We start from the raw sequence: 14,617 nt of genomic DNA, 5'->3' as shown, positions 1-14,617 counted from the left end.
TTTTTTGCACTATCTCCTCTCATTTCTACTTCGTTTGCTCACTGCATTCATAATGCTTCCAGTATTCCCTTATTGATTCTTATTTGAATACAAAAATAGTTAAAATTATTCAATGCAACTATGCAAGCACCTGATGTTACAAGTATCTTATCTGACTTGGTGGGTACAAAAGACCCGGGGGAAAAAAAAAAAAAAAAAAAAAAGGAAAAATAGCTGGTTTGTAAGTTTCTGCTGAAGAGTAATGGAAATCTTCGTTAAGGTGTTGCAGACCAGTATAAGGGTTCGCGAGACAAACTTATTTTTGTCGATGCTGAATTTTTCCATTGGTTCAACGGTGGAACACACATTTGGACCCCACCTTGCTGGGCAAGTAGCTAGTCCCTATTAGACATATTTTAATTCTGATACGCAATTGGTTCGGTTATTGAGCAGTATGTACAAGTAAAATCCTCTTCTGATCAGGTCCATGTTTAGGTAGAACGTTAATACTCTGGTTAGGGATCATTTTGCTAAAATGGCAATCCGACCTGGGGAAGAATTTCTCAACACGTTGGTATAATGGGGTAAATAACCAGAAAAAGGCATGATCTCCAGTAAACTCTGACCTGAGCTTGAGATGCCAGTTAGATGTCCAATCAAATACACAATTGGTATAACAACCCTCCAACAACTGAACAAAGAAATTGACAAGTTTACATTAAAAAAAAAAAAAAAAAATACTTGACTTGGCAAACACAATCCTATTTAATTAATTTAAATGAAAATAGTGGATTCCTATTTCATAATGGAAAATGGTCCTAAAACATGGCCAGCTAATGGGTTCAAGGTCCTCTAGCCTTCTTTGTTTCTGCCTCTCACCCCTACCAGTCCCTTCTTTTTCTCTCTCAAATTCTATTTATGCATTAAAAGCTTCAAACATCCCTCCTCCTACAACTGATTTTTTTTCCCCTGCAAATCCACGGCAAATGAGTGGAAGAACCTTTGTTGTGATATTCGTCTTCTGGGCTTTCCTCACCATCATCACCCCCACATTGGTGCTCTTATCAGAGACTTCCAAACCTCTCTTGGATTTAAATGGTAAGAGTTACAACCAAAAGGAAGGAAAAAAGTGTTCACTTTCTTCTTCTTCTTGGTTATGTGCATTTTTGGCGTTGAAACTGCTTTCTGTGATTTTTAAACGTTGACCTCTTTTGCTTCAATTTTTTTGCAGGTGAAGCCGGTGAAGGAACGAAGACTAGAAGGATGATGGGACATAAAGACAAACCCCCAATAAGATCCCCAACGGCCCACCCGGCAACTATAGGGGCACCATCACCGTCACCGTCACCGTCACCAGCTCTGGCTCCGGCTCCAAAACCAACACCGAATCGATCTATGGGGAGTAGAAAAGCTTATGTAGTAAAGCTCTTCTCTGAATCAATGAGAGCAATGGTCAAGAAGAGACTCAAGTTCAAGCTGATATGAGAAATGACAAAAGCCATACAAATATATATATATATATATATATATATTTTCTTTTCAAATTATTTGTTTGTAGCTGCATCTCACATTCATCATCTGAAAAATAATGTAAAGAGGCCGGAAAAAAATTTTTTATAGTATATAACTATGCATACCAAAGCAAAGCCAGGAGATATGACTTGTAATAGAAAAGAGTAAATTAATGAATATTTGAGCTAATGAAACAAATTTTATTTAAAATTAAACTTTGATTAGTTGAAGATTTTGTCGTGAAACAATGCTTCCACGTTGTTATCATAAAGAATTTATTTTCAAAACGTGACGAGACTTTTCTTAACTACTATGTTCAAATATCAGTCGGATGAAAAGAATCATGTCCTATAATGCTGTATTAAAACGCAAGCAAGTTTTGTTTTTTCACATAAAAAGGTTGAGCAGCAAGATACAAATATCCACAAATATATGATTGTGTTTTAGATATGTGACTATCTTCCTGCACGCTCCTAGATTCCAATATGCCTTTTTTTTTTTTTTTTTCCTTTTTTGGGGTGGGGGGTGAGAAGCTAATCTGATCTCTATGCAAGCATTCTTTTTCATAATGATCAACAATGATGATGAAGAAGAAAAGCAAGAGATCCTTCTATTAGAAGACAATGGCTTGGTGGAGTTATAATTAACAGAAAGATACAAACACCAAAGATTTGGCACGTTACAGAGATGTCTCAAAAAGGCTGGAAAAAATATTGGAAAAAGTTTTACACCACTACCAAGTAACAACTCTACTTATGAATTTCTAATTGCTTTTTGTTTTTTAGGCCATGATGAAATTATAATTTCAATTCATATATATATATATATATATATGTAAATATTTTGGTTGTTCTTATTTGAGGATATAGGATACCCAAGCTCGATGATTCGAAGAAAGAGAGTGAGATCATCCTTATGTTGCGTATAAGGCTGGTTTATTTTTAATAAAGTCTTTATTGATTTTACATGGACCCCAGTTAGGGTTTGTTTGGGTTTTGGAGCATAAAAAATAGATGACAGAGGAAAAGGAAACACTATGTATGGAATTTGGATTTTCCTTGCTGGCTGCTTCGTAATTCTACAGCTAATGGAATTGATACCTTAACGATAACTTTCAATAATTAGTTTAATTAAATTTTTAAAAAAAAAACAAAAACAAAAAAAAACTTTCTGAGAATTTTTTATTTTTTATTTTTATTTTATTTTTTTTTTTTGCAATAAACTTTTTAGGGATTAGTTTACGTTTTCAATTGTTAAGTAACAAAAAATTGTATTGTCTCACTATGAAATTTTGAGGGACGGAGACCTCTACATAAACATATAATAATTTTAATTTATTTTATCCTTTTCCATATAATATACTCCAAACATAATATAATTTTTTAAACAAAAATATAGTGTCCATATCCGAAAGTGTATATAGTGCAAAATGAAGACTGTATGGAAATATTATCAACCCTTTTCGAAAGGGTGCTTCTTTTCACACAACCAAAATTTCTATCTGCACATACATCTCAATTAAATTTACCAAAACAAACCCCTTTTACTACTTTTTTTTTTTTTTTTTTTTTTTTTTTTTTTTTTTTAAATCTGCGGTTTTTGTTTTTACACAACCGATCTCCTTCTTTGTAGGAAAACACATACCGCTATTGCCCATCAAAAGCAGCATTATAAGGTAATTATAATCGGCTCGAGCCCTTTCTGGTGGAGTAGCCATTTCCCACTTAATATGATTTTTATTTTTATTTTTTTCGACTAATTAACCCCTTAAGAAAGTTATATATCCCTTCCTGCATATAAAACAACCGAATAAAAAATTCAAAAATTAAACACTAAAATCCCTACTAACTCTATCACTTCTATCAAACATAATCCACCCCCTGTAATTTTCTTAATTAAATTACCAGCCGTATTATCTTTATTAATATTATTCCTTCTTCTTATTCGCATCATATTACCAGATCCGAAACGAAGGGGGAAAAAAAAAAAGTTTTAGAGAGAGAAAGTGAGAGAAAACTCAGAAATCGAAATCCATGGTGATTTAGAGAGATAGGAAGAAGAAAAAGAAAGTGGCTGGGTTACCTGGGCAAGTACGGTAGAGAAGAACCTTGAGCGGTTCACAGAAAGTACGACGGATAAAGTCCACGAAGATGGGTGGTTGTGTTAAAAAATAAAAATAAAAATAAAAATAAAAAAGAGAAAAAGTTAAGGGGTTTTTTAGTAAAATTACATTTGAAGTTGGTGTAACTGGAAATTTTATGTGCCAAAAAAAGCACTTTTTTTAATTTTATTTTTGTAAAGCTGAAAGCCAATTTGCTTCTGGGCTTTTAGGCTTTTAGCCAACGATTTTCCTGCCGTTATTCCATTTTATTTGTACAGCAATCCTTATAACCGTGAATATAAATCGAAATATATAAAACCCAAAACATACAGACTTTATGGTGGAAATAATTCAAGACATGATGATAAATTAGGAAATGGGCATTCATATATGATATGATATATTTAGTCACAAACAACAGATTTGAAGATTTGGTTTTAAAAGTAAAGAGTAGAAATCAACACTCCTCTGATCCAGTTACAGTACCAAACTTAATTAAATCACTTATTTAGATATTGAAAAAAGCAAGATGGTGATGTTGATGAAAAATGGAGCTCAAACAAATTGGTCAAGATATTCTTCAACTGTGGTATATTTGACATCCGGGTACAGTTCTGAAGCCTCCACACCAAAAGACGGCTCAATCTCAAAGTTTGTGTGATCTCCTTTCACAAACACCGAGTGGTTGATTGCTAATACCACATTAATTGGAACAGGAGCCTCTGCAAACAACAACAACAACAACATATAATTATACCACATTTCAGAGTTAATTATTTCAATAGAGCTTTATTTTTGTTCAATAAATATATTACAAACAAAAAAGGACCTTGGATATCCTTGAGAAGCTGTTCCTCTGAAACATAGGTTTTTTCAAGGGTTTTCCCAATTTTCTTCTCCCAAAGGGCAACAAGCTCATTGAATGAGTAGGTATTTTTAGGAGGCCTAATATAGAGGACCTTGTTCAATGTTCTTGGGTCGTCCGCGGCTTTTATTGTGTATGTTCCAATGTCATCTTCGTTGTTGAAAATTGCTGCAGGATGGAAGACCAAAACAGAGACATATCTAATTTTTATTCATTTCATGGAAGTTTAATAAATTAATTTCATGGACATTAAAGATATTCATATTATATAAAATTAGTAAACGTATATATAAACATACCCTTGGGATTCCCATCGCCTAGGATAATGACTTTGTCTCTGGGAGGAGCACTGACACCTGGCTGAACCAGAGTGGGTAGAAAATAGCCAGCGAAGCAGTTGCACGACACAAACGTGTGAGGAATTCCTTCAGCCTCTACCGCACGCCGGATTTGGGCCTTGATCGCAAATGCTGATTTTGCTGGCTCGACCGCATGTACACGGTCCACATCGTTTCCAAATTCCGAAGGGAAAAATCTCTATAATTTATATTAATAAATTCAAATTTAATTAAACACTTAACCTCATTAATTAATTCCATATGTTCTCTAGCTAGCTACTTACCAACATTGTATTTCTGGATTTTTTCCTTTTTATCTTTCATTTCTATTATAAAAAAAATGCGTGGTTGCAAATGGTAACAATATATAAATGCAATGTGTAATGTATTTAATTTTTCTATTTATCATTATTGATAACAATTATTATTTTATATGATCAATTTTAATGAAAAAACTATCTATTTGATAAATAATTTCCAATGAGATAATTTAAATGATGATAGTTAAAAAAATTATTTTTTTATATTTTAGAATAAAAATAATAAAATTAAATATTCAAATTAACATTTATCATATAAAATGGTAAAACAATATAACTTAAATTTTAATTAAAATATTTAATTTTTTTATTATCAAACTTTAAAAATAAACCATTTTAATAGTGTCCATTTACAGATGTAAATATCGGTCGTTCACTAATATTTGTATTTTTCTAATTTTTTGTGCATTTTATTTTAATACTAACTGTCACCCTTTAGATCAGAATTCAAATTTCTTCAAGACAATTCAATATAACAGTGTAGACGTAGCCATTTTACGAATTATTCCATCATTATGTTACGATGCATAACACAAAAGTCAACCAAAAAATCTTATTAAATCAAACAAAAACAGAGTGGGGGAGGAACAAAGAATTAAAACAAATTTATTTCACCACTTCAGAAAAAAGCTTTCAAATTTCTTCATGATAATTAGATATAACAGTGAAGACAAAGCCTATTTTACTAAATATTAGTCAACAACGTCCTTTAACTAAAAGTCTAGAAAATATAAACAAAAACAGAGTGGGTGAGGAACAAAAGAATCAACAATTTTTTTTTTTTTTTTGAATAATTACCTTAACGTTACCGGCTTCTTTAATGGCAGCAATGATCTTGACCTGATCTGCAAGCTGCAAATGACCCACTGTTGATATCACCACATCAACTTGCTTAATCGCCTTCACCAAACTCTCATGGTCATAGAGATCGCCCTGCATTCACAACAAAAATATATATATATATATATATATATGGATCATATAATCTTTCTTTCGAAAGCTAGCAAAATTACAGAAAGAGATTGATGAATGGTGATTGAAATACGTACGTATAGCAGAGTGACGCCCAAGTTCTTGAAGTTGTCGATGAGTTTTCCCTTAACCGGGTCACTTAGGCTGCTCTCTCTCACCAAAGCAAAAGTGGGATGACCTTCTTTCGTACTCGCTTCGACAATGAACTTTCCGATGTAACCCGTTCCTCCGATTATCAGAATCTTGCTTTTGGCGGCCATTTGGTTTTTCTTTTCTGTGCTTTCCTTTTAGCCAAAAAACAAAAAACAAGAGCTGAAGTCTCCAATTACAGCGTTAAGAAGGAGAAAAGTCTTTCAAGTTTCCAAAGAGTTGGAGCTCATTTTATGGACTAGCGAGAAGAAGAACCAAATTACTATAATAGCCTTCTTGTTGGAACTATTACTAAACTAAAAATCACTTGTTCATACTTTACTACCTGGTTTCTACTCGTATCCTCTAGCTATAGAATAGGACAGCCAGTTTTTTCACCGTTCGATTTCATATTAATTGCATATGCCTCATGTATATCTGTTTAGATATCGTTATTAGCTGCGGTCGAGGTCGCAACTAAATTATTAAATGCCATGCTTCTTTTATCTTTTCCTGTTCAAGATCAAATCTGTAACAAGACGATAGTTACAAAAAAAAAAAAATATCGTTGCTAGCTATGAGTATTTTATTTGAAAATTTTTACTAAAACTTGCAAAAGTGAACGGTGAGTTGTCACCTTCTGTTCGTCATATTCACTTTCCGAGAATTTTGTTTCCACCTTTCACGGCATGAGAATCATTCGAAAGACGAAATTGCCCCTAATGAACATTTTGGTGGTGTAAGCTCTACAATGGCAATAGAAAACTTCATTTTGCAGCAAACAAAAAGTTAGTTAAAAAGTCCACTTTCCAAATTTCCACGGAAAATTCTAGTTAATGCTACAAGGTAAAAAGTCTGAATCACCCTATTATCAGCTAAAAGAGAGAGTGGGTGAAGGGTAGAAATGACCTTTTACTTGTGGGAGTCCAAAGAATTTGCTGGCACGTTATTAATGCTCTAGAAGGAATAAGAACTTTTGAAGTGTTTTGTTATCATTATGTACATCAATATATAGTATGTATATTAACTATATAATAAAATACAATTGCATAAAATTATATGTAGGGCATGTGAGAAAGTTTGAGATATAGGACTTTACTACTATCAATTTGCCATACCAACCAGATTTTGAACCTAAAGTAGTGGAATTGGATACATAATAAATTATCACCATATAAAGCGACACTGTTTCTTTCCCTATATAAAACGACACAGCTTCTTTCATTTACCCCAAAAAAAATAATAAAATCTTCTGTTTCTTACCAAACATCTTTGGAGAAGAGAGAGAGAGGGAGGGAATAATAATAATAAAAAATTTGGGATATGTCATTTATCTAATTAATTCTAAGCTATTAAAATTTAGGTATAGCCTTTGATGTAACTGCGCAACAACCCCATTTTTAAACGTACCTATCCTTTAACATAGAGCAAATTCAGCTCCACCACGGATAAGAATGGGATAATCCACATCCAAAATAGTCATTGGGTTTTTGAGTTTTGACTCTTTTTTTTAAATCCAAAAGTATCCTCTATGTCGGTGTAGCCAATCAAGACACATTAATTTTGCGTATTTTAAAGGTTGTGGCTTTCAACCTGTCACGATCGAACATGAAACAAACACTAAGCCTTTCTTTCTCCTTTTTTAATTTTTTTTTTTTTTTTTAAGATACAACAACGACATTATGCGTTCCAGAGCGATCATGATCATGCTGCGTGCACCTTTTCGATCGATTTTTATATCGGAAATATCCTACATAATGATATGTGTGTGTGCATATATATATATATATATATATATCTTGCTTCCAAACATTCAAAGATAATTATAGCGATGCCATATCATTCTAGTTTAAGGACTAAGAAACAATGATTGTACTTGATTTTAGCTAGCTTTTTATTAATTTACGCCTCTCTTTTCTCTACCTGTTCATATCACACATAAGTTCTGCTCTTCTTTTGAACTGTAATATTAGAGTAACTCACCAAAAGAAACTGTAATATTAGAGTTAATCATTCATTTTAGAAAAGAATTGAAAGTCGAGTGCGTGACAGGACATTATTTGCTTGAACATCAATTTATTTTGTTTTTATAATTCTATATTTGAAGTGTTTTTTTTTTTAAATCTTTACAATTAATTAAGATCAACAAGCTAGTTAACAATATTTATAATTAAATAAAAGGTCAATTGCACCTTATTACCTTCAATTCCAAGATTGTACAATAAAATTTACCATAATAAACATTTTATTTTTAATTTATTATACACTGACAATTGGATCTAATACTAAATGAAATTATCATATATATTTTTTTTTACTTATCCATATCTAAATTTCTATAGCATTATATATATATATAATATGAGAACAAGATTCCATGAAATAATTAATCATCTGAATAATTTTCTTCGACGAGAATTTAATAATCAGCAAAGAGAGTGTCCCATATGATGTTTATAAAATTTGACATTATCACCTAACAACCCTGGATTATACATCTTACATACGAAGGAGTATTTTCCACATGGACAATGTATTATATCATTGCGTTGAGATTCGCTTTTAGAGATATGTATATTAAATTTCATCCACAATGTTGTACATATATCACAACATTTTATTATGATATTATATTATATTTAAAAGATGTATTGCAAAAGAGATTTTTTCCTCGTATATCCTTTATACCGCTTTGTTATTTTGCCCCATAAAATTTGTATTAATTATCCTCCTCCATACCATCCAAATTATTAAAACCTTTGCAGCCACAGTTCAATAGTTAAAAGCGTACATGCAAATTTCTCCAAAATTTAAAATGTATTGGCGTATATTTCTATAAAATTTAGGCATAGATGATAAATGTAAAATTGTGAGAGCAAATTGCAATGCAAAGTTTAAAAGGTATAGATATAAATAATAAAAATAAAAAATGAAAAAATGTGATAATTAATATTATTCCGTTCTTGCTGGTAGATTCTATATTTCGTGCTCCATATCAGACACTTAATCTAATCGTTGGCGACTTGTCAAAATTGTAAATCATAAATTTCTAGGTTTGGGAAAACGAAAAAGTTAAAAAAATTCAGAGGTGTAGAGCGATTAATATGCTCAATCGGGATCACAAGCAAAAAAAGTTAGAAACAAAAGTTTTTTTTGGGTCATAAGTTACAAACAGAAGTTGCTTATCAATCGACGCACCAAAACAGATCAACAAGCACTAGTACATAACAATCAAGGGAAAAAACAAAAAACAAAAAGAAAAAAAGAAAAAGGAAGTAGTAATCAAAGCTACACTCTCTCTGTACAAGGGCGAAAAATTAAACAATACTTTTTTTTTTTTTTCCTTTTTGGGGATTGATCGGAGGTACTAAAATTAAGTAGAAGTGGTTTATCCCTTGGAAGATGCCACTCTGACCACATTAAACTGCGGCACATAAGAGTTGGATGCAACTTCTGGCAATGGAGGCTCATTCAGAAATGCCCAGCTGCTCCTCGTCCACCTGCAATACCATTATCGTCATCCATTCAAATTCCAAATTATATACATATAAATTTACAAAAGAACCACCAATTAATTTATATTAATTAATTTCAATTACCAGCCATTTTTGTTAACGAGAGCAGCAAAGCTTGTTTCACCATCATCATCTTCCTCCTTGATAACCTGTTTTGTATTGTTTAGAGGCAAGGAGCTTGATCTCTGAAACCGTTTTCCAGTTTCCATAACCACGTCTTCCTAAAGACACAAATGTCAAAACTTCATGATGATCTTTTTAGACTACTTTTTAAGTGAAACCCTTTTGATTATTTATATAGTATGAGAAAACAAGAAATATTATAGAATTTAGAAACAACCTGTTGGTTCACATCTGATCTGGGTGAAGAAATTTCTTTCAGATGTTCTTCGATCGTTTTCTGCTTTGATTTCCAGTAAGCTTCAATTTCCTCTTTGGTGAATGACCGATTCCTCATGCATGCAGCTAAATTAAATAAAATAAAAAAGGAAAAAAGGAAAAAAAAGAAAAAAAAAATAAGAGAGTATTCCTTGCTTATTAACGATCACCAAAATTAATAATTCTAACTGAACTCCTACTTAATTTAAGAGTTTAACTAATTAGTTACATGTTAAACCATAAAACAAAACTTATTAATTGGTCTACCTGATTTGGAATCCAGAACAGGGGAGTCCCATCCGGCCATTAGAGAACCCATTTTCTCAGACACCTTTAATTTAATTTACTCTCTGCTTCAAAGCCTTAAATCCAAAGTGGACAGTTTATGAATATCCTGTAAATTTGCAGACAAAACCATTTTATATTGCTCTTTGTGGTGGGGCCATTTCCTTTATTTTGATCTTATCCCAGTAAATTTGATTTGATCCCATATAGGTTGATCCACTATGAGAGAGAACATTGAATATTCTAGTAGCGCCCACAGGATTATATATAAATTACAGGGAAAATAATAGTGACTCCTTTGGTACCATGTAGAAAAAAATATCTTGGATTTGTTGTATTTTATTTGCAGAGGCAGAGAGATCATGTACAAGCGTCTTCACCATATCTGATTAATACCATCGATTGCCTTACACGTAGTTATTATCAAATGGGACCAGGATCATTTACTGAATGATGTGTCAAGATCAGACTGACTCTAGTCAAGTTGCTTTTTAAAAATTTGGATTAAAATTCCTATTGATTTTGATTTTCTGAAAACTCCTTTGGAAATTACTTTAAAAAAAAAAAAAAAACTTTTTTTGGTCATAAATCAGCCGGATTACCTGTTCAAGGACCCACTTTTCACGTGACAGGAAGCGCTCTGATTGGCGTGACACGTCATCCATATTCGGATGAGAATTATTATACAAAACTCTAAATAGAGGTTGTTGAAATGGTCAACTATATACACTGGGATTGGATTGTGTTACATTATTTTAAAAAGGGACAACCTTATCGATTGCCCTTTTTCTTGTTGAATAACCTCATCGATTTCTCAGCCAAAAAAGGGACGAACATATCAATTGTGCATAATTTGGAGAGTTCCTGACCAAATAATAAGAAGAAGTCAACACAAATATATCCTATCTTCCAAAAATTACCCCTCAAAAAATAGATATTATATTGTACTTTTTTTGGGGTAAATATTGTATAAAAATCATAAAATAAAATAAAAATTCTGTTTTCCGGATCCTCCAGAGTCCAGTTGGTCTGTTACGTACGTGGATCCGAATGTCTTTCTAATTTCAAACTATACATGCTGTGCCCATGCATACCTCTGGGGCTCGGATCTCTGCACCATGTAATGGATATGGAAGCCCATATCTCATGCTAATTACACCACAAACGCCGTAGGCCTCATAATTTTAAATTTGTAAGTGATCAATAATATAATAGTACAGTGGGAATATTTTGAATTTTTTTTTATTAATTCACTTCAATTATTTTTAATTACTAAAGGGACAGTTTACTTATTTATCAGTAAAATAATTTTTTGAAAAAAATAATCTCCGAAATGTGAGCATATATATTTGGAACAAAAATGGTAATTCTTATGCTCGTGCAAAGGAGAGAAATTAAACATATGGAATGGATAATTAGAAAACAGCATAATATTAATTCAATGTGCGATACTCCTCACAAAATCACAGTGAGGAAAATAAATAATCATTTAAATGGCAAATATTCACATAAAGAATGAGACCATATACAAATTTACGCAATACGAACGAAATGGCAATTAATTATGATACATAAATGAATTGACTTTAATTATTTCCATCGGAATGATGAGAAATGGGTTTTGAAGCAGTCCTGAAACTAGTTGGTGCGGGCCTAATCCAATCCTTGGCACCAATAAAGTCCTTGGTCAAGAAGGGTGAAGCTTCTTGGCTTGTAAGACTTCGTGCCCATCCAACTCTTTTAGATGTAATTGCTCCCCGTCCATAGCATTTGTATTGTCCATAATATACAGTACTATAAAATCAAAACAGTAGCCCCAAAAAAAAAAAAAATCAATAAATTCATAAACAAGCTAATAGCCAATTTGCTTGATCAACAAATTAACAGAAACGGTGAATACCTCTGTTTGGATGAGTCTCCCCAGTCATCCCAGCCCTGGGGCAGGATAGCGCTAGAAATGTAACTGAAGGCAAACACAACCCTGGAATACGGACCCCATGGCCTTCCAAGTACCGCCGTTTTGACACCAGTAATTGTGCAGCCTAAGAATGTGAACCCCGTGTCCTCCGCTGGAGATTCCCTCCGTTGTGCCGTAATTGCTCCAGCTCCTTCTGAAACTGAATGCAAATGGCATTTCTGCAATCAACCCAACAAAAACCCACATTATACATATTAGAAAAAAAAAAAAAAAAAAAAAACAAAAAAAAAAAAAACAAATTTTCATGCATATTCAAATTAATACATTAATATAATTCTTATGTAAATTTCACTTTTTTTATGAAAAAAGAAATTTGTCACGCGTGCAAAACCACTATAGTAAAATTGTAAAATATTAATATGCACGAAAATATATATATATATTTATAGATATAAAAGCACCTCAAAAACAGAAGCAGCATTTCCGCAAATGAAATCGGTAGCTCCTTCTATATAACAATTGGAATAGTAGTGCCTGCCGGTATCATCGAGAAGAGTATCCTGGTAAGAAATAATTCTGCACCCAATGAATGCTGCTCTATCTCCAGAAACTCTCAGCGCCACTGCTTGAGCACCATTCCCGTACGTATTCTATACGTGTACAAGTACAACCAAAAATTCTATTATTCCACTTTGAACTTTTCCGCCAAAAAAAAGGCCATTGTATATGATACAACCAATTATATAGTGTACCTGAATGGTGAGGTACCGGGCCACAAAATCAGAAGCCAAAACTGTGAACGTCGCGCACTCGAATATGTTCTCACTGTCGTTCCATGTTATTATTGTCTCGGCAACCTTAGTGCCACTAACAGTTATGAAGGGCTTGTCTGCTGGTACCGTAACCTTTTCTTTATAGATTCCAGGCTTAATCAATACAAATACCAGCTCCGTGTTGTTTGATGGTACAGCATCAATGGCGTCTTGAATTTTTGTGTAGTCACCTTTGCCCGATTGGTCAACCCTTACGAGTATCGCCGCAGTCATTTTTGTTGGGTCTGTTGTTTCTGCTTGAGAATTAACGGTTAAGAAAGCATCATATAGAGTTATTACGACTAAGAACTTGAAGAGAGAACCCCTAAACGCCATGACTGAGAAAAAAAATATAAAGAGCAAGCTGGAGTTGGGTAGCAAAAAGCAAATTAATGAGGTCTGTGGGAATTCAAATTTGTTGGTATTAGATGAAAGAAACGGAAGGAATGTCTGCTGTGGTTGTGTGTTGAAACGGACAAGGGAGGGTGTTTAGTTTTATATGTACGGTCAGCCCAAGTGACAGCCTTGAAATTAGGAGCCGTTTTCTTGATTAGAAAGATTGATGGATATTGAATTAATTTCATGTAAGCGTGTACAACTATATATGAGAGAAAGAGTGGGATGTTGAGAGAGAAAGTTTATGCATTATATTATACATATTGCCTTGGTTAGAAGTAGCCGGCAGCTTGATTAATTGCGATTTAATATGTGCTTCAGACAGACGAAACATAATGTTTGAAAAATTGAGTGAATTTTCAGCTCAGATTATATGATTATGGCCATAAAGTCCTGAGATAGCTTAAGATGTAGTTATCATTGGCAATTTAATTGGTGGGTTAAAGGAGGTTTGATTGTGTATAATTGTGTAGTTCCTGAGCCATCACGTTATTTAGCGAAACGGCCATAGCGGTTGCTTGCATTGGGTTTCTTGACCCTGACCAATTCCAACTTATCCACCGCTAGCTAGTGCGGCTGGACCTCGGCCTGCCTTGGCCAGGTGTTCAAAAAATCCCCCATTTGACAAGCCCACTAAATATAGGCCCAAACAATTAATACATGGTTTCTTTTTAATTTGGGTGCTTTTTGCCCCAAAAAAAAAATAATAATAATAATTGTTTCCTTTTTTAAGTTATAATATTCAGTGTTTGTTCGGGATCCATTCAAGTTCAACCTAGGCATTTGAAAAATCTTGTGCTTTGATTAGAATCTGATACAGTGATGATATAAAATTACAATTAAATAATTCATTTTGGGAGAAAACTATGAAATGTAAAAGTCATAACGTAGATGCAACATGAAATCGGTATTAAGTTGAGAAATAAAATACAAATTAAAAGTATAAAGAAAAGAAAATGAACTATTTATGACTGACATAGCCATACATCAAACGATAGTTCGACAAAAATATATTTTAAAAAAAATATTTATTTGAAGTTTTTCTATGATGCAAAGATATTGATTATTTTTTAATATTTATTAAAGTGGAAGGGAAT

The 14,617-nt window shown here is 32.8% G+C and overlaps 3 protein-coding genes across 3 annotated transcripts; all 3 read right to left on the bottom strand.

Moving 5' to 3' along the window:
- Positions 1-3,957: 3,957 nt before the first annotated feature.
- LOC107420184 (phenylcoumaran benzylic ether reductase Betv6) lies at positions 3,958-6,691 on the bottom strand. Its single transcript, XM_048476473.2, has 5 exons — positions 6,165-6,691; positions 5,914-6,048; positions 4,757-4,994; positions 4,422-4,625; positions 3,958-4,314 (listed from the first exon to the last, which is right to left on the bottom strand). The coding sequence occupies exons 1-5, from the start codon at positions 6,345-6,347 to the stop codon at positions 4,148-4,150; spliced, it is 927 nt and encodes a 308-aa protein (XP_048332430.2). The 5' UTR covers positions 6,348-6,691; the 3' UTR covers positions 3,958-4,147.
- Positions 6,692-9,350: 2,659 nt separating this feature from the next.
- Positions 9,351-10,537, bottom strand: LOC125422846 (uncharacterized). Its single transcript, XM_048475100.2, has 4 exons — positions 10,377-10,537; positions 10,072-10,196; positions 9,816-9,952; positions 9,351-9,716 (listed from the first exon to the last, which is right to left on the bottom strand). The coding sequence occupies exons 1-4, from the start codon at positions 10,426-10,428 to the stop codon at positions 9,605-9,607; spliced, it is 426 nt and encodes a 141-aa protein (XP_048331057.2). The 5' UTR covers positions 10,429-10,537; the 3' UTR covers positions 9,351-9,604.
- A 1,299-nt stretch (positions 10,538-11,836) lies between these two features.
- LOC107420185 (putative pectinesterase 11) lies at positions 11,837-13,572 on the bottom strand. Its single transcript, XM_048476399.2, has 4 exons — positions 13,065-13,572; positions 12,774-12,962; positions 12,295-12,530; positions 11,837-12,188 (listed from the first exon to the last, which is right to left on the bottom strand). Exons 1-4 carry the CDS (start codon positions 13,458-13,460, stop codon positions 11,981-11,983), a joined length of 1,029 nt encoding a protein of 342 aa, XP_048332356.2. The 5' UTR covers positions 13,461-13,572; the 3' UTR covers positions 11,837-11,980.
- Between the last annotated feature and the right edge of the window lie 1,045 nt (positions 13,573-14,617).

This window comes from Ziziphus jujuba, chromosome 5, assembly GCF_031755915.1.
Source record: "Ziziphus jujuba cultivar Dongzao chromosome 5, ASM3175591v1".
Lineage (NCBI taxonomy): Eukaryota > Viridiplantae > Streptophyta > Magnoliopsida > Rosales > Rhamnaceae > Ziziphus > Ziziphus jujuba.
The sequence above is the reverse complement of the archived record's forward strand: the minus strand, read 5'-3'. Positions and strand labels throughout refer to the sequence as shown.